Here is a 20,533-nt window from a genome sequence, read left to right as displayed (position 1 = left end):
ATGGAGGAATTGCCGAGTCACTTCGACTACTGTAGATTGGCGAATACAATGGAGTTTCATATCTAGAGCATCACCGCACTAATTTGAGATCGTTGCCTTTTGCATCGATGTTCAAAAGGGAGTGAAATGTTAATTGGGTCTTCCTTGCCACCCTTGTCGGCCCGGCAATAGGATGGTTCAATCAGTTAAAGCCCGGATCTATTTTGTACATTCAAGGAGTTTAGCTCATTGTTCCTTTAACATTTCTCCAGTAACAAGAAGTATCACAAAACACCACTAAACCTATTTCTCTATAGCAGCAGAGAAATGAGAATATATCCAGCAATTCAATCAGGATGCTCTGGATATGTCCGCATCTACCTCTAAGATTCTCATCCAAGCTGTCTCCTAAGAATTGGTGGAAGGAGGTTTTTTTAGATCTCTAATAAAAAAGCCTCTGTATAAGGTGAGGCAGCACTATAAGGACTACATCCGGTAGAGAAGAAAGCTTCTTCTCCACCTCGTCCGAGGGTGCCCATGCCCTTGTCTAACTGCACAATTGTCCGGACACCTAGAGATAGGGATATCCAAATGCTCGAGAAGAGTCGGTTGTTAGGGAGACCCCAAGAGTACCCGTGTTGCCCGTCGTTCTAATTTACTATGTCCTCCATTAGGCGTATGGACATTCTACCCAACAATGTCATTGATTGACTGAGGAGATCCACAGGGTTATTCAACATTCGTCACAAGTTCCACCCTTTCATGAGCTAGCAACCCAAACTTCAAACAAGTGTCCATATTGCCTGGGATCCGAAGGAAGAACAAGAGACACGGAAACGGATGGTATTAACACGTAGTAGGGTAGAGGAGTCAACTCGTGGGGCTTGAAGCTGTTCTCAGGCTCGACAAGATATCCTTCCCTATGAGTTACTAAATGATCTCATGAGAGACTTTATAGGATATATACCAGTATGTACAAAAGTAAAATCTCTTACTCTAGTGGCTCTTCATGACAGTCTCATACCATTAAAAGGAAGTAAATAAGAAATTTAAAATTAATCATCACATGAAAAGATAATTCCTCGTTCTTTGCTTAAATTCTATCCTTACTCAATTCTACAAACCTATCATATGATAATCAACTCAAGTCATATGATAACCAACTCACTTATACCGGGAGCCATCTTATAGAGCTACAAGAGGAAGCAACTCAAACATCCATCGAATGCTTTCCATCTCCGACCTTGTGCTTTGCGAGACCTTGGGTACTATGTTCCATAGTCTCAGGTCGGGTTAATCAGTTCCAGTTTGTATAGAATTTTTCTGTCTTCTCATAAAAAGTAAGCTGCAAAGTTTTGCTGGTCCGTATTATTATTCTCTTAATAATAATAATTTCCTTCTAATCAATTCGCCCGTATCAGTCAGAAAAGTTTTTTTTTCCATATGTTGTTGCTTCAAATTTGTTGAAACAGTGAGTTTTGAGGAAAAACGGCTTCATTGTTAATTTTAACATTTCAAAAAAGAGATTTAAAAGAGTTCAGATCCTCTATCCTAAGACTATGTGTCCCCATATCCCCTTATCGATCGGACGAACTAAATCACATCTCAAAAATATAATACATATCACGGGAATATCATCACCGTCCGATTGACGAGTGGACACGGGGACATGAGAATCTTAGGACAGAGGATCTGATCTCGATTTAAAGCTAAAAAATCATATTAAAAAAGTACCATAGTGTTTCAACTAGTACATACACAACCAATGATTAACTTCTTTCCACTCAACCAAAGGCATTGAACTTTTGGTATGAATTAAAGGAAAAGAAAATTGTTTTGGTATGAAATATCAACTTTACCTTTGAAGTATTTAAGATAAAATTTAACGACTACTTTTTTATATCAAAGGCTTGATCTATGGAACTACTACATCTCTTCTTTTTTGAGTATTGCATATTTCTCTAAGCCACTGCCTTCACCACAATAGGAGTTCTAACATAATGCCTCTCATCTGACCATGTTAAGCGACCAAACACATGCGTTCCAGTTAACTTGTTTCTTTTAGCCTTGAAAACAACTCTATAACTCTTCTCTTCATTTAGTTTCTCAAATTTAAGGCTTGTAGGCTTCACGACAACAGAAACGCCAAAAGGGGCTTCCACGCGGACACTATATGTGCCCGGTGATCCAACATTCTTCAATGTTCGGGTTACTGTCAAGCTGCCACCACCTGAGAGATTAGGCAAAGTAATTGAAGGATAGTTCAGGTCTTCCAGCTTACATGGTTTTGATGGGCACACATAAGGTTCAAGACTAAATGTAGCTATTTGAGTGGAGTTGTAGCCAAGGGCACACAAGAAGTTCAAGTAATCCTTTGGAGTTAAGTCGTAAACAAGGCCAGGGTCCATGGCACGATTTGGTTGGACATGGCCAGAGCCATAGCTGAAAGGGGTAGCCTTCAAGAAGGATGAATTGGTCATAGGCTCTTTAAAGTTATCTCGAATTCTAGCTGCACAATTTGAAAATACAACAAACAATCATGATGTTTAATGAACCATTTTTAGTCTGTACGAGAAGAAAATTAACATGTCATGAAAAAATTAAGTGGTGAACCTGTTGTCATGATGGCTGATTTAATCGCCGAGGGGCTCCACTCAGGGTGGAGAGCCTTGAGTAGGCCAGCAATTCCAGAAATGTGGGGGCAAGACATGGATGTTCCAGACTCGGAGTTGAATGAAACACGACGATCATCAAAGCTTAGACCTGTTGGACTAGTGGCTTCAGTGTAGGCAGCAATGATACTAACCCCAGGTGCAGTGATATCAGGCTGAATACCGCGAACAATAATTGATAAGATCATTGGATTAACCAAGACTTTGAAAAGAAAAACAATAGAATTCCTAGATAACCTTGAGGATCTCAGGGTTTACTGTATTTGGTCCCCGAGAAGAAAAGGCAGCCATAATTGGTGCAGGTTTTGTGCCAATTAATGTCTTAGGGGTCGAAATATGACCAAACAATGACCTACATACAAGATTAAAGAAAAATAAGTATAATAAAGAGAAGAATATTGAACAACATTTATCGATCTCATACATTAATTTAATATTTAAATTTTGCCCACTACAACAATAAAAAAAAGTGGTCATCTGAGAGTAGTATCCGTGATAGTACAAAAATCTTATCTTCAACCGTCCCTTGCAACGGACTAGTCTCCATTTAAAAAAAATATATCTATGATGGATGGTTGCGACTTCTAATGAAAGTTACCAAATTTATGTAACATCTCTGCTAGTCTTCAACAAAATTTCATCCTCAAACCTAATATCATAAAAATTGATTTAGTTTTAGTTTTTATATTTTTAAAGAAGACATCATCTTTAACTACATGCGTTCTGGTATATTTTATTCTTCAAAAATTTCTCTAAACAGATCTACAAAATTCAATAATTTCATTCCTTGACCTTATTAAAATGGCTTTGATGCTTTTACTTCATTATTAAACTTGATTTCTTAAATTCAAGGATTTTACAATAATTTTTGAAATAACAACATTAATGAAAAGCATAAAATATATAATATATGTACAAAATATTTTTATTGTTTAAACTTAATTTTATCAGAAGTTATATTTTATATAACTTAATTTATTTTTTATTTTCTTAATTTAAAATTACTTATTGGCAGGGTTACACATAAGACTTCCACAACTTTTATTGTTCGGGTGGATTACTAATGTTATCATTGTTGGGGCATATATCTCAATTCTAGATTAATAATGGTTAAAATATTGTCTTATGTATTTTGTTGATACATCTACAATGGCACCTTAAATCAATTAAGTTCTATGATATCAGCACGTAGGTAAGTGATTATTGAGGTTTTATAAAGTGTACACTAGTGTGTGGTTGACCCACCACATAGGGATATGGTATATGGAAGCATATGCAATAACACACACGAAATTAAGAATACTTATAGAAATATCTAATTTATATATTAGCATAACAAATATATTAATGATACAATGTGCCTATATCATTGGAACAAAAGGTGATATAACTCACCCCAAACGGCTAAGAATCGCCAGCCCCACGACAAGATAGTAAATCACGGGGGGCATTTTGTCCTAGCGCAGCAACTCTTTGCATGGAGGAGGTCAGGCACCCAACAAGACATTTTACACCGAGTGGGAATTGACCCGACCTATTAGAGCAAATACTCATGCAAGTACCAATTGCATCAATCCGTGGCCATGACAATGCGCCTATATCATGAACTTTGACTTTATTGTAATTTGACAAATTACAATAAAGTCAATTCACTCACAACCATAATAAAAAGAGAAGCAATTAATTTTCTTAACTAGCCCATTGTGTTTTTGAAATGATATTCTACCTAAATAAATATATTATTGAAGCTAGTTTAGTTAGCCTAAACCAAATATATATATATATATATATATATATATATATATATATATATATATATATATATATATATCGGGGGGTACGCCCTGAGAGGGCAGCGCCCACGTGGGCGCCTGTGGGGCCCACACCACATGGGTGCTACCCTCTCAGGTGTGCACCCAGGGATACAACATATCACTTTCTTATATACAAAGAGAGAGTGAGAAAGAGAGATTTGTTACCTGACACACCCATCCGTGAGCACCTAGTGTTAATTTTTTTTTTTTTTCAGAGTAAGACTGCATACAATGGATCCTTCCCCGGGACCCCGCATAGCGGGAGCTTCATGCACTGGGCTGTCTTTTTTTTTTTTTAATTTTCACTTCCTTTAGCCTAAATATTATACCCTAAACCATAAACCCTTAAACAATTTTTTTTAAAAAAAAATAACACTAGGTGCTCACGGATGGGTGTGTAGGCTAGCAAATCCGTGTATATATATAAGGATTTATATAATTGGATTTAGAATTATATATATGTTTTTAGATGCTTTAAGAAGTTGATCTTCTGTTTGCACTCTAATGATTAATTTAAAATAAGAAAAGTGCAAAGTTAAATTGCTTACTTGGTAGAATTGAGATTGGATAATAGAGCTACACCATCTGCATATGATATATGGGTTGCAGGAAGAACATGAGCATCTGCAATAATTTCATTTCCAGTAGATTCATCATTTGCTAATATCAATCCAATCCCACCAGCTCGGCGAACAACATCCCCCTTCTCTACTCTCGCATTTTGTCCTCGTAGGCATACAACTATCTTGCCTTTCACCTTCTCTGGATCTAGAGAGTTCTCAAGGCACAACTTGCTGCATGTTAAATGCAACAGCTACTTATTTTTTGTTTGCAATAATGAAGACAGCTGGATGAATAGAATAATAGGACCAGTTAACCAAATGAAGATCGTACGAGCATATATGTGTGATCTTCCAAGAATTTGTATACAAGCATTGACTATTGAGATAAAAAAACTGATAACTTCAATCATGATAAATTATGCATTGAGATTGTAAAATGTATTCTGGGAAAATCAAATCATATACATATAAAGGGGATCTTTTAGAGCTAGGCTTATCAGTTTGAAACTACCATCTGTTATCTATTAGAATTAATGTTAATTTTATTTATCTGGTTGTGCTCTCTGAGGATTCTGTTGGTTTTCTGAGCTTGACTAGGGTTAAAGTGTTAAAACGAGAATATCGCCGACTAGTTTAGAGTTTTAGAATATGTGGCAACTCGATCAAACTTAGCAAAAAGGATCTTGATTCTTGCATTAGTTAGTTGTGGAGAGCCATCCACTATTCAATTCCTAAAGTTCAAGCATGTAACTTGCTTTACAACATGAAATTTTACTTTTGCTCATGATAAAATCAATCGACAACAAATGCAATAAGCAATGTATTTTAAAAACATCCTTACGATGAATCCTGTGATGCATTTGTTGCTGTGGCTTTCTGCGAGCTAAGGATAGGGTAAAACTCATTGTTCGGAAGTCCCATTGGAGAAAGACTTTGACCCTGGTATAAAAAAAAAAAATCCAATAAAATCAAAAGATCAATATGGTCAAAAACTATAACGAATCAAGAACGAGATGCATCAATGATCAGAAACCAGAAAACCTTGATTTGATTATTGTTGCTGAGAGAAACATAGGCGGGGAACTCCCTGTCCATGGTGCTGGCCGCAACCGTGATGATCCATGGTGCGGTGTTCGAGACCGATCCTGGCGCAGGCCCCGAGTTTCCACCAGAGCACACGACGGTGATACCGTTTTTGACAGCGTGGAATGATCCAATCGCCACTCCGTCCTTGAAGTAATCCGTGGGCCCGCTGCCGAGGGAGACGGAGAGCACGTGGACTCCATCGTGTATGGCGGCGTCGAAGGCCGCGAGTATGTCAGCATCGAAGCATTCGCTGCCGTTTACTGGCGGCCAGCAGACTTTGTAAGCGGCGGAGCGTGCGCCGGGAGCTCCGCCTTTGGCTGTTCCGTTCCCGAAGCCAAAGAGGTTCGCGCCGGGCACGAATCGGCCGGCTGCCGTGGAGAGAGTGTGCGTGCCGTGCCCATCTGTGTCGCGGACCGACTCGGCAGCGGGATTCGCGGCGGTGCCCGCCGCCGAGAGGTACCCTTTGTTGAAATACCTTAGACCGATCAGCTTCCTGCAAAAACCGCCGTCAGATTAATCGGTTGACATTCCAAATTATTATATCCAAGTCATTAACAAGTTCATTGTTAAGAATAATAAAGACAAAATTTCTAAAAAAACTTATTTTTTTTTTAGCTGTAGAAAAATAGGTGACATTTATTTTATCAATAAACAAAGTTAAAATTTATTAAAAGTCATATTTCATTCCCAAACCCCAAATCTAAAATTTATAAAACTATTTTGCTGACATTCTAACGCAAATTAGCCCAATGGTAAAATTTCTATCACGTGACTTTCATGTCACAGATTTAAATCTCGAAAACCGTCTCTTATAAAATAGGGTAAAATAAACTCTTTCTCAGACTTCTGTATTGACAGAAATTTCGTGCATGGGAATTGAACTGGCATTATTTTGCTGATACACTAAAGATATTTGAACAACTATCAAGTTATGATACATGATATGATAAATAATTTTTAAATGCCCCTTGATAAAATACCAAAAAACTAATTCATCTAAAGCTTCAAATAAAAATTGAAAGAGCAGAGTAGCAATGTAATTTGGTACCCCTATCTTTGGTTAGTAGCAACAGTTCTCTGCCATGTTTGTTAATTGAAACAGTAAAAAAAGATTAGGGAGAAGATTAAGTAGACCAAGTTGGTTAATATCTTATGGTATGGTGAACCAGTTCTTTATCCTCCAACCATTAGAAAATTGAATAATTGTGGAACTGCTGGGTGACTAATTGAGGGAGTATAATTCTCTACTTTGTATGATCAGCATAAGGCAGTACAAGGTTGGCAGGAAGCTACCTAAGTCTGTTTTAATCAGGAGACCAAAAACAAAACACCGGCCAAAATGCTTCGAGAGATGGTCTTGTCATGCAGATCATCTTTTCTTGTTAAAAAAAAATGAAAAAGAATTGTAAAATCATTTGATTTTTTTTTCTTGTTTGAACAGGAATAATCAATCAGGAAACCACACACACATGCAAACTGCTCCATTGCCAACTCATGGCAGAAGCATCTGCGGTTCTTTGCTGAGAAAAGCAGACATTAGACAAAGGAGCTCTGCTGTGTAAATGCCATGATAATGACACACGACGAGTTCATTGAATAGTTTGAAGGTAGGAGATGATAGGGAGACAGTACGACCTGTTGCAGTGGATGGCTTTATCAGTGCCATCCTGACAGATTCCTCTCCACTGAGGAGGGATCGGCCCCATGCCTTGGTCGTTGAAGCTCTCTGACTCCGGCCACGCGCCTGCTCATCAATCATAAATAATTACATGTTGACAATGAAACACAGTAGCAATAAAAAAGCTTGCGCATATTCAGTTCAGGGAAATTTTCATAATTTAACATCAAACTCCGAATTCAATAGATCGAAATGAAGTTATTATACATTTAAGATGAGTGAGTGATGAATTTAAAAGGCCAAAAGTAGCATTTACAAGCTTTTGAGAGGATTTGAAGAAGTAGACCATATAAGAAGAGACAATAATAATAAATGCACATTTTGATAATATTAAAATCTCAAAAGATATTTCAAAAGATCTACGGTTTAGGCATTTACTAGAAAAGAATCAAGGTTGTTGATCGATAAAAGATACAGAATATTTGAGAAATTAAAAGTAACATTATGTGAAAAAGGTGGCCGTTACATGTGAAAAAGTTCTATGAAAAGTGACAATGGGAGTTACTGACTGTATTCTATTCTATTCTATAGCATGATCATGGAAAAAAAACAGTACGCAGGGATATGATAGTTTATTTTGCACAAATTTAATCAAAAACAATTTTCAGGTTTGATTATCATAGTTTGTTGAATTTATGGGATTTGTTAAAATGGGAAGGGATAGCAGTGAGATTGTAGAATTCGATGAAAATAATTTGCAGTACCCGTGTCGAGGTTTCCAATGATGATATCTTCCCCAAATTTGGCCTTCGCCCATATCGAGCTCGGAAGAACCATGCCGTTCTTTTCCACGCCCATGAATTCCCACGACCGAGTCGTGTGCAACTTGTGCCCTCTGTTGGGAAACACAGATATGACAGCGGGATGCTCTGCGAGAAAGAAGAAATCATCAAAGCGATCGATGAGCAATGGGGGAGGAAGAAAAAAAAAAATGAAATCCTAGAGTTAGCCTCACTTGAGATCGCAGCTGCTTCTTCATCTTCGAGATTAGCAGCGAAGCCGTTGATGTAGTTGGCGTAGGAGTAAAAAATCGCATCCTGGGCATCCTCCTTGCTGCATGCGATCGAAAAGGACTTTTGTGAAAAAAAAAACAATAAAGAGGATCGGTGTGTTCAAAGCCCGATCTCTTACCTCCCTAGGAACGAACCAAGGAACTCGTAGTGGGAATCGACGACTCGATCGTGGGAGAGCCGCAAGGGGTCCTCTGGCCGATGGGAGTGCCCGCCCAAGTAGACGACATACGACTGCATCGAAGAGGATGAGATGGATCAGAAATCGCAGGCGAGGTCGATCGGATCCCAAAATAAAGAAAGAGGGAACGGGATCGATCGAATGCGTACCTTTTTGGCGAAAGCCGGAGTTGCGAGCAGGGGAGAGAGGAGGAGAAAAGGGAGGAGGGAGAGAAGGAGACTGGCGCTGCGATTCGCCATTGCTCTGCGCTTGGGGGCTTCTCCACCTGCTTGATCTGGGTTCCTGTAGGCGGAAAGAGGGAGGAGCCAGCAGCGGCCGCTGTCAGTCTGCAACGGAACAGTGCGGCAAGTAGTGGCCAGTGGGTGGGTGGGAGAGGAGCCTCTGCTTCATTTAGGACGGAGCGCTGCTTGTTTTAGTAATCAAATTTAATTATTTTCAAAGTTACGCATGAAGGAATTCCACACTTATTATATACAATAACAATCCGTCACATTATTATTTTTTAATTAGTACTAAATATTTAATTTATACTGACTACTAATATTATTTAGTCTTTAAAAAAAATTTAACGACTATCAATGTAAATTAAGAAATATTGTAAATTTAACTAATTTTTTTAAATTTTATTTTATTTTATGATTATTAATTAAGTTTATATAGAGAATTGATATAATGTAAACTCACAGTGGGCCATCCTCATAGGTCGAGTGTCTGGATGAATTTTTAATGCCCTGATCAATTTGTGTGATATATATATATATATATATATATAATGCAAAATTTTCTTAAATACTCATTCGATGAACATTTCTGGACAATTTTTATAAGTCCGTACACTCGGAGTCACGGTCGAGGTGTCCGGGACTGACTCCGCGCTTTTGAACTTATGAGGGTCGTCTAGTAATATATATATATATAATTTTTTTTAATTTTGAATTTAAAAAATAATTAAAATATTTTTTTAACATTTTATTTCTATATTCAAACTTTTCAATTGGGTTATATTTTTAAGTTAATTTTTTTAAAAAGATTTAACCTCTATGGTTTATATTTCCCAATTGAGTTAGAATATTTAGTTAAAAGAAAAAAATTAAAAATAAAATAAATTTAAATATTTATGGAGTATTGTAATGTATTTTAGAGATATACTATATATATATATATATATATATAGGATTAATATCCTGTGCGCCCGTACAGTGTGCGACTACGCGCGCAGGATATCAATCGGTTTTTATTTTTTTAATATTTTAAATTTAAAAAAATCAATTAAAAAATAAATATTTCCTTATATAAATTTTTAATACATTAATATATCTCCTCAACATATTACAATATTCAATAAATACTTAAATTTATTTTATTTTAATTTTTTTTTAAAACCAAACACTATAACCTAATTTAGAAGACTGAACCCTACAGATAAAATTTAAAAAAAATAACTTAAAAATTATAACCCAAAGCCTAAACCCTAGAAATAAAATTTTTAAAAAATATTTTATTTATTAAAAAAATAAACATTTCTTTATATAAATTTCTAATACATTAATATATCTCCTCAACATATTACAATACTCAATATATACTTAAATTTATTTTATTTTAATTTTTTTTTAAAATCAAATACTATAACATAATTGGAAAGCCTGAACGCTATAGATAAAATCTAAAAAAAATAACTAAAAACTATAACCCAAAGTTTGAACCCTAAAAATAAAATTTACAAAAAATATTTTTTTTATTTTTTTAATTCAAAAATTAAAAAAAATAAAAGCGAGTGATATCTTGCGCACACATAGTCGCGCACTGTACGTGCGCGCAGGTTATATATATATATATATATAATCATCCGCGATCTACAAAATTTGATTTTTTTAATTTTTTAAATATAAGTTTTTCTTGTGTTTCTTCGTTCTCGCCACTGCTCACCGTGCCTCCTCACCGGCCGGCCATCCACTCACCGCGCCTCCTCACGCGCCCGCCACCCGCCGGCCATCTGCCCACCGACGGCGGCCTCCGTACGCCTGGACCCACCCACACTATGGCCCAGGGGTGAACCCGTCGGAGATCGCGGCATGGATTCCGGCTGCCGCCGCCTGCCCACCGCCGAGCTGAGAGGAAGTCTCGGCAGTGAGGGGATCTAGACGCGCTGGATTCCGGCCATGATCGCGCCTGAATTCGACCGCGATCTCGTCGGAATCTGGCGCGATCACGTTCGGTCGTGACGCGTCTGGAATCCGGCCGAGATCGCGCCCGATTCCGGACACGATCGTGATCAGAATCTGACGCGATCGCGGTCGGAATCCGACGTGATCACAGTCGCATCGAAATTCGGCATCGATCGCACCGGATTCCGGTCGCGGCGCGATCGCGGCGAGATTCCGGACGCGTCACGACCGAACGCGATCACGCCAGATTCCGGCGAGATCGCGGTCGGATTCCGGCACGACTAGATCCCCTCCCCGCTGAGACTTCCTCTCAGCTCGGTGGTGGGCAAGCGGCAGCGGCGATGAGGCGCGGTGAGCATGGCTTCGTTACAGCGTGAACAAAGAAGAAGAAAAAAATTAAGAAAGAGAAAATATTGTATTAAAAAAATAAAATAATATGACATAGCAGTTGGTCCGTAACAATCCGTAGGATACAGTCCGTAACATAACAATTATGTATATATATATATATATATATATATATATATATAATTTTGATATCCTGCGCGCGCACTGTGCGCGACTGTGCGCGCAGAGGATATTACTGGTTTTAATTTTTTTAATTTTTAAATTTAAAAAATAATTAAAATATTTTTAAAAAATTTTACTTCTAGGGTTCAACCTTTGGGTTATAGTATAAAAGTTTTTTTTTTTTTTAGATTTTACCTCTAGGATTCAGTTTTTGGGTTATAGTATCAAAGCTATTTTTTTTTAGATTTTACCTCTAGGGTTCAGGCTTTGGGTTATAGTATCAAAGCTATTTTTTTTTAGATTTTACCTCTAAGGTTCTGGCTTTGGGTTATAGTATCAAAGTTATTTTTTTTTTAGATTTTACCTCTATGGTTCAGGCTTCCCAATTAGATTATAGTGTTTGTTTTTAAAAAAAATAAAATAAAATTAATTTAAGTATTTATTGAGTATTGTAATATATTGAAGAGATATATTAATGTATTAGAAATTTATATAAGGAAATATTAATTTTTTAATTGATTTTTTTAATTTAAAATAAAAAATAAAAAATAAAAAAACAAAGTTATTAATTGATCTCCATACACTGTACGTATCGCGCAGGAAATCAATACTATATATATATATATATATATATATATATATATATATATATATATATATATATATATATATATATATATATATATATATATATAAAGTCATGTCCATAACTCTGAATTTCTAAACTAATTTAGTTTGGTCAGCTATTTCCATTGAATTAAAATTTTGTTCATCTTTACCGAAACGACTTAAAAATAATTGTAAAAAGTTTTTAAAGTGACTAAATCACTTAACAATAGTATGTGATATTTTTGGTTCAAAACTACACCATAATTATTTTTTATTTAAATTTTAAATATCAAATATATATATTCTAAGGTGATTAAAATTCAACTATATTTTTAAAATTATTATAAATTTTTTAAAAAATGACTAAATGACTCAACATGATTCAATATAAATATACTAATGATTGTAAGTGGATAATCAAATTGACTAAATAATAGGATTTTAATCTATTGGTGGTTGAATCGACTAAATAGTTAAATCAAATTAATTAATTTAAAAAATGTAATATTTCTTTTCATGGATGAGTTGATTCAACAATCAACTAATGTCATAACTCCGTCGACTAATATCTCAATGAACAAATAAAAAATAGTCATTGATATGATAAAATTAAATTGCAAAAGTTAGATGGCCTAGGGTTTATAGTGATGTTTTCATTTTTTAATAAGATACTTCCAAGCTTCAAGGTTGTTACATAATTCCAAATCTTCAACCTTTGACAAAAACTTCTTTAAATCTAATCCGCATAACAGCTGTTAGTATAGTCGACGACTTAAATTTAATTGAATTTGTACACATCTTGAAATTTTATTTCGGTACAACTTTGGTGTTTGTAATTAAGAGAATATTGTCTTCTTGTTACATCATTCATTCATTTACTTGAACTATAACTTGAAGACAATCTTGGACTCACATATATAAATCTCTAAACCTATTTAATAACCTAGGGCAAAGTCAATTAACTAGATGAGATAGATTGGGTGTATGCTCAAAATATGAAGCTTATTGAAAGTCTTTTAATGGCCACTAATAAACTTTTAATTGTTTACTATTGCAATATTCAAAAAAATATTTTTTTTAAAAAAAAATGGTATAGTAATTTTTGAAAGGATTATTAAATATTGTAAAATATGGAATTAAAATAAAATTTATTTATTGTTTTGTGAAAAGTATGTCAAAGTCCCATTACTTCATAAGATTTGCCATTATCTTTTTGTGAAGGCCAAAGTATTATGTCATAAAGACTTGGGTGTTTACCCTATTCTTATAGGCATCCACAAGGTGGAGTGTTCAACTTAGAACTTCAATTCATGCCTTTAATGAGATAAAATATTATTTAGCTATGAAAATCTTAAATATATTAAAATGGTGAAAAAGATAATTAACTATCTACCTTATCTTAGCCGCTATAGATCATGATCAATTATTTGTTCCATATCTATAATAGCGGTAAAGTCTTATTGTAAGTAACTGTCTTAGATGACAAGGAGAGCCACTTGAAGGAACAAAACTTAGAAATGTGCATCTAGTTGAAGGATTGGTTAGACATTGAGGACTGCCTACAAGAAAAATGTTGTTGTATTTAAACTTTACTATTTCTTTTAGAATTTTTGATGACTAGTTGATTTGAATCAAATCAACAAAATAGATTTGGAGCATTGAGTTCAAGTCAAATTTGCTTTGGATGGAACCCATCGTATAGGTAAGATGAGTAAAGTGTGTGAGTTCAAATCAAGATTAATTTGAATTTGTTTGGCTAGTTTAGGGTTGAATCAAATTTCTAAATGGAGATTGACGGATTAAGTCCATATAGGTGGATTTAATCGGATTAAGTCCACATGGATTGGTTTAGTTTTCATAAGATGAGCTTACATTTGATTAACACATACCTAACGAATTGTCATTAAAGAAATTATGCCCCAATTAAGTGATCTAATACTTGTAGCATAAAAAAGCTGTTAATGATGAATGTACTTTGTTGTGGATTGCCATTGCATGATGGTTTTGGTATATAAGAAAGAAGCTTCCTTTGACAATTTGGAAATAGACGTCAATTTTGCATTTGATTCAATATAGATGAGTAAATTGATGTATATCCGTCGAACATAGGATTAAACCCTAGGATATAACATAGATTTCGAGTTTTTCGTATTATCTGGAGAGAAGGCGAATAACAGTGGATTTATATGATTTTTTGAGCTAAAAATCGTATTCAAAAAATTAGGTTTTCTGATATCAATTGATTAGTAAAAGTCATCAATCGATTGGTAAGTACAAATTTGGGCACAGAATGTTCCCAAATCAATTGGGATGATCAATTAGTGTTTACCAATCGGTTGCTATAAGGATCAATCGATTGGGATGTCTAGAATCGTGCACAGGAAGGGATGGAATTGATCGGGCGATCTATTGGTGTTCACCAATTGATTGCCATGAGGACCAATTGATTACTAAACCTGGGTTGTGAACAGAAGAGTCTGAGATCAATTAGGTTGATCGATTGGTTAACACCAATTGATTGCCATAAGAAGCCAATCGATTGGAGAACCGTAGGTCGGATACAAAAGGTTGCGAAATTGATTCAATCAATTGGATAACACCAATTGATTGTCATAAGCACCAATCGATTGTAGTTCATTGGGTTGCCCATAGAAGGTTTCTGAATCGATGAGTGAATCAATTAGTATTCACTAATTGATTGGATCAATTGATTGGGATCGATGAACTCACAAACAGAAGCCTTATGAGTCAATTAGGAAACTCGACTACTGTGCACCAATCGATTGTTATTGGTGGGCAATAGATTGGTGTGTCTAGGAATTGACACATACAGAGTATAAATTGATTGTCACCTATTGGCAATTGATTGAGAAGTGTGTCAATCGATTGGTAGTTGGCATCAATCGATTGATAACTGATTAGCTCAATTTTTCAATAGTTTCTTCCTATATTCTTCCTTGCTCTTATTACTTAGTTGAACCAATACTATTTCCAAAGCGAGCAGTATTAGAGAAGCTAGGAGTATTAGCATAGAGGGATGGGGTGTATACCCATGCTAAGGATGATTGACCCAAAGGAAAATCATTCTTTAGTCGGATATATATTTAAGGAAACTCACAAATTAAGTTAAACATCTTGATCATGCGGGTAGTGCATCGACCCAAAAGAAGCGACACTATGTAGTCAATTAAGGTATTGTAAGTGATGCTAGAAAACATAAACTAATAAGGAAGTTTATACATAAAGTTAATCATGCGTATGATGTGTTAGCCCAAAGGAAGGTGTGTTATGTGGCAGATGAAGGTAGTTATGAATTATTTGGAGAGTACCACTAGTAAATTATAATTTAGTCTAAAGACTTAATATAATGTTGCACTAGGTATCTCAATTAATGCTCATAAAGTTGCATGTTTGATTGTTGCATTTTGTTATTGCACAACTATAAAGATATATGCCTGGTTTGTTTAGATAAATTGAGTTATGTTCTTTGCTTTTATTTATGTAGTGCTCTTAATATTTGTTAATCTGAACAACATCCCCATGCTAACTGACACAAATTTTGAACAATGGAATAAGCATATAACAATATCATTAGGTTGCATGAATCTAGACTTTGAATTTAAGCATGATCATATACCTTTAACCAACGATTCCATTGCAAATCAAAAGGTGATCTTTGATAAGCGGAAGTGATTAAATCGTATGTGTCTAATCATAATGAAATGTCCATTCCAAAATCACTTAGAGGTTTGATTATTGAAAATGAAAATGTTAAAACCTTCATTAGAGAGTTAGCAGACTGATTCACCTCAAACGAAAATGTCAAAACTACTACACTTCTCACGAAGTTAGTATCTATACGATACAACAAGAATGGTAGTGGTCGGGAGTATATCATGGAGATGCTAAACTTAGTTATAAGACTTAAGATACTAAAGTTAGATATGTCTAAAAGTACCCTTGTGAACCTCATCTTAATCTCTCTGCCTTTAAGATAAGTTACAACACTCAAAAAGAAAAGTGGACACTAAATGAGCGCATAGCTCAATGTGTACAAAAAGAAGAGAGATTAAGGCATAACACATCTTGCAGTGCTCACTTTGCATTTTCATCTCAGTATTTGAACAAGAAGAAGAGAAAAGATAAAAGTAAGAGTAAGGGTAAACTGTTGGTGCAACCTTAGGTCAAGGTTGACCCGACTCGAGTTGACTTGACTCGAGTTGTATTTTGATGTTTGACTTGGGAAGATTGTCGGTGCAACCTTAGGCCAAGGTTGACTTAGTTAAGTTGCATGTTGATGTTTGACACTCGTGAGAGAGTTCTATTCTTGATATGGGACAAGAATAGATGTTTGGGAGATTATTGGTGCAACCGTAAGTCAAGGTTGACTTGGTTGACCTGATTCGGGAAAAGTCCAAGCAGGGAGCTTGGCACGCGAAAAGTCCAAGTATGGAGACTTGGCATTGGAAAAGTCCAAGTACGAAGACTTGGCACGGGAAAAAGTCCAAGCAGGAGCTTGGCACGCGGAAAGTCCAAGTATGGAGGCTTGGCACGGGGAAAGTCCAAACAGGGAGTTTGGCACGGGGAAAAGTCCTAGTGAGTGAAGCCAGGCAGTCGGAAAATCCTGGTGAGTGAATCCAGGTGAAAATCCTAGTGAGTGAAGCTAGGTGAAGGTGAAAGTCCTGGTGAGTGAAGCCAGGCATTCGGGAAAATCCTGGTGAGTGAAACCAGGTGAAAATCCTAGTGAGTGAAGCTAGGTGAATGAGAAAGTCCTAACTGGGATGTTAGGCAGTTGGAAAGTCCTGGTGAGTGAAGTCAGGCAGTTGTGGAAATCCTGGTGAGTGAAGCCAGGTGAAAACCCTAGTGAGTGAAGCTAGGTGAAAGTCCTGGTGAGTGAAGCCGGGCAAGGGAGGATCAAGGGTGATCGGACATCTGGTGATGGGAAGTCCAAGTAGGTCATAGGAGTGACCGGATACTTGGTACGGAGAGAAAAGTCTAAGTGGGTCAAAGGGATTGACCGGACACTTAGCGGGGAGTCCTAGCAGGTCAAGGGAGTGACCGGATGCTAGGCGCAATGTACCAACAGGTCAAGATTGACTGGATGTTGGTTTGGACTTGGTTTGGGCGAAAACCATGAGCTGGATCGATCTGGTGATCGATCCAGTGATACCGAGAATATTCTGATCGGTCTGGTGACCGATCAGTAACACATCAGTAGCATACTGTGTGTTAACTGATCGGTCTGGTGACCGATCAGGAGTCGATCAGAAGCCGAACAGGAGCGAGGCGCAAGAGGGGCTGATCGGTCTGGGGACCGATCAGCACAAAGCCTGATCGGTCCCCGGACCGATCAGGAGGTTCCCTGATCGGTCCATGGACCGATCAGGGACGGAACAGAAGCGAAGGAGGAGGGAATGGATCGGTCTGTGGACCGATCCACATGGAGCCTGATCGGTCCACAGACCGATCCAGGCACTAGCCGTTGCGACGCAACGGCTAGATTTCTTCTGTGTTTCTTCGTTTTCTTCGCAGGTTATAAAAGGAGGGCTGCTGCTGCGAGCCTCCAACTTCTTCTCCTTCTTCCTGTCCCTAAGTGATGCTGTGCTTGAGCTTTGTTGAGCTCCTCCAAAGCTTCGCGTGAGCTTCCGGCTGGGTTCCTGCTGTTGTAGGCGTCGCTTGAAGTTGCTGCTTCATCCAGCCGACAAGAAGGCAAGCTAGGGTTATTACATTCTTGTATTGTACTTAGTTTCTTGCTGTATTCTGGTACTCCTGTTTATCTTGCTGTTGCAAGACATTGTGGCGAGATTTCTCCACCCAGAAGGAGTTTGATTTAGCCGGTTTTCCCGGGGACTCATCCACCGACGGATTGATAGGCTTCGTCCACCTTACGGACACGCCGAGGAGTAGGAGTATCATCTCCGAACCTCGTTACATCCTTGCGTTGAGGTTTGATTTCTTCTCCTGTTTTCTTTCTGCATTTAGTTTCCGCTGCGCTAACCCTAGTTTGTAGAAAGAAACGCGAGCAATTGGGGTCGGCTATTCACACCCCCCTCTCTAGCCGTACGAAGAGATCCTAACAAGTGGTATCAGAGCGAGGCCGCTCTTCGTCGGATTCACACCCGTGGGAGCAAAGCTAGAGAATGGATCTCTATGGAGAAGACGTCACCATTCCACCCTTCTACGAATGCGGTGACTTCGCGTATTGGAAGGTAAAGATGAAGTACTTTCTTATGACTAACATAATGAATTGGTTTTGTGTACAAGAAGGTTTTATTCCTCCGGTGGATAAGGAAGGAAAATCACTTGAGAAGAAGGAGTGGACAAGAGAACAAATTCACAAATCCGAAATCAACGAAGAGGTAACGAGAATAATTGAATTTTCATTGCCTACTAACATCTTGAGTAAGATAGGTTACAACAATGCCAAGGAATTATGGGATAACTTGGCCAAGTACCATGAGGAGAGCTCCACTTCAAATCATGAAGAGGAGACAAGTGAGTCATCAAGTAGCTCACATCATGGAGGAGATGAATTAGAAGTTGAGGGTTACTCAACATCTAAGGACGAAGAGGAGGAGAGTTCTTCTTCAAGTTCGGAGCAAGAAGAAGAAGCTTCTACCTCCGAAAGGGATGAAGAAGAGAGCTCGCATCCACCCTCAACCCTAGGTAACTCAAGCAATTTAAGTTCAATTAAATTACACATTATGTGCTTTGAGTGTAGGGAACATGGACATTACAAGAGTAAGTGTCCAAAGAGGGTAAGAAAGACTCCACCGGCGCCAAAGGTCAAGGAAGCCGGAGTCCCGAAACGCAAGGGCAAGGAGCACATCGTGTGCTTCCAATGCAAGCAAAGGGGACACTATAGGAGCCATTGTACGAGGGGGAGGCAACCTCACAAGGGCAAGAGACCGGGCACATCAATAGGGGGAGCTAAGGCAAACCCTAAGGTAACCTCTAAGGTTCATTTTTGCAATTCTAATAAAATGCATGCTAGGAATTTTATTGCACTTATCGATAATAACAAGCATGATAACCTTAGGAATCAATACATGTGCTTAGGAGTTAAACATGTGAGTCTAGATAAGGATAATTCTAGAAAGGCTAACCCTAGGATCAACCCATCTAAGACTAAGGATAACCTAGGTAGGAATCCTAAATCAACTAGACACATGCCTAGGAATACCTCAAAGACAAAGGACAAGTTAAAAATTGAGGTATTAGAGAAGGAAAATCAAGTCTTGAGGTCAAGACTTGATAATTTAGAAAAGTCTCTTAAAAACATGGAGAAGTCATCTTTAGGGTTTAAGAGTCAAAAACCCAAGTCCAAGGACAAGAAAGGTTTGGGTCACAAACCTAAGTCCCAAATGGTTAAGCCCACTTATCATAATGTTCCATTCGATTATGGAACAAAACCTAGGGCTAGGAAGACCACCACCAAGGTCACAAGGGGAGTCACCCCTATAGTTGATCTTGATGAATCCCAAATGACCAAGGCTTCAAAGCCTAAGAGGGTCATTAGGAGGGTTGCTAGGGAAGTTATCCCTAGTGAATATTTAGTGAACCCAATGAGCTCAAATAGGTATTGGGTTCCTAGGAGCATCTTCTCTATCCCATAAATGGGTTAGAGAGTGTCAACTCCAATTAGAAGGGTAGTTAACCCAACTTTGAGGAAATTGACACTCAAGGAGCATTTTCGAGGTTTTGATAACCTTTGAAAATGAAAAAGAATTATTATTTACTCCTTGAAGAGTAAATTGTGCCATATTTAAAAAAAAAATATATCGATTTTAATCTTATTTGGCACAATTTAAGAAAATCTAGAGAAATACCATAATTGGGATTTTGGTTTTCTCTTAGGGATATATGGGCAATCTAGGGTTAGATTTTAAGTTAGCTAAGGCTAAGGATACTTAGATAGGGAATCTAGGTATTTTATTTGTACTAAATTGCCATGATTGGTTGACATATGCCATGTCATGACATCATATTTATCTTATTATCATTTGAAATGTCATGATAATGCTTAGGCTAGTTTATATGTCATGCTTTATTTAAGTTTTCAAACCTTATGCCATGACATCATGACATTGGCACATGTTTTTACTTATGATATCATTATATGCCATGTCATCATCTCTTGCATTATAATCAATGAAATTGATTTGAAGATAAACATATAATTTGATATTGAGATCAAATTGGTGTTTAGAAAATGTATGAGAACTTAGCCTAAGTTGACCTTAACCCATATCTCACATCAAAT

General features: G+C 37.1%; 1 protein-coding gene across 1 annotated transcript; it reads right to left on the bottom strand.

The window, feature by feature from the left end:
- Positions 1–1,699: 1,699 nt before the first annotated feature.
- LOC122030425 (subtilisin-like protease SBT5.3) lies at positions 1,700–9,400 on the bottom strand. Its single transcript, XM_042589626.1, has 11 exons — positions 9,133–9,400; positions 8,924–9,036; positions 8,748–8,845; positions 8,497–8,661; positions 7,750–7,858; positions 6,070–6,607; positions 5,870–5,967; positions 5,014–5,259; positions 2,889–3,003; positions 2,593–2,806; positions 1,700–2,488 (listed from the first exon to the last, which is right to left on the bottom strand). The coding sequence occupies exons 1-11, from the start codon at positions 9,220–9,222 to the stop codon at positions 1,941–1,943; spliced, it is 2,334 nt and encodes a 777-aa protein (XP_042445560.1). The 5' UTR covers positions 9,223–9,400; the 3' UTR covers positions 1,700–1,940.
- Between the last annotated feature and the right edge of the window lie 11,133 nt (positions 9,401–20,533).

Source organism: Zingiber officinale, chromosome 10B (genome assembly GCF_018446385.1).
Source record: "Zingiber officinale cultivar Zhangliang chromosome 10B, Zo_v1.1, whole genome shotgun sequence".
NCBI lineage: Eukaryota > Viridiplantae > Streptophyta > Magnoliopsida > Zingiberales > Zingiberaceae > Zingiber > Zingiber officinale.
Note: the sequence above shows the minus strand (reverse complement) of the source record. Positions and strands in the feature narration are given on the sequence as shown.

Bases quoted from the DNA above. Each gene is read 5' to 3' on its own strand.
- LOC122030425 (XM_042589626.1), bottom strand. From the start codon at position 9,222: ATGGCGAATCGCAGCGCCAGTCTCCTTCTCTCCCTCCTCCCTTTTCTC. The intron at 8,662-8,747 runs GTGAGGCTAACT...TCTTTCTCGCAG, and splicing joins AGAAGCAGCTGCGATCTCAA to AGCATCCCGCTGTCATATCT. The intron at 7,859-8,496 runs GTACTGCAAATT...ATTGATGAGCAG, and splicing joins CATTGGAAACCTCGACACGG to GCGCGTGGCCGGAGTCAGAG.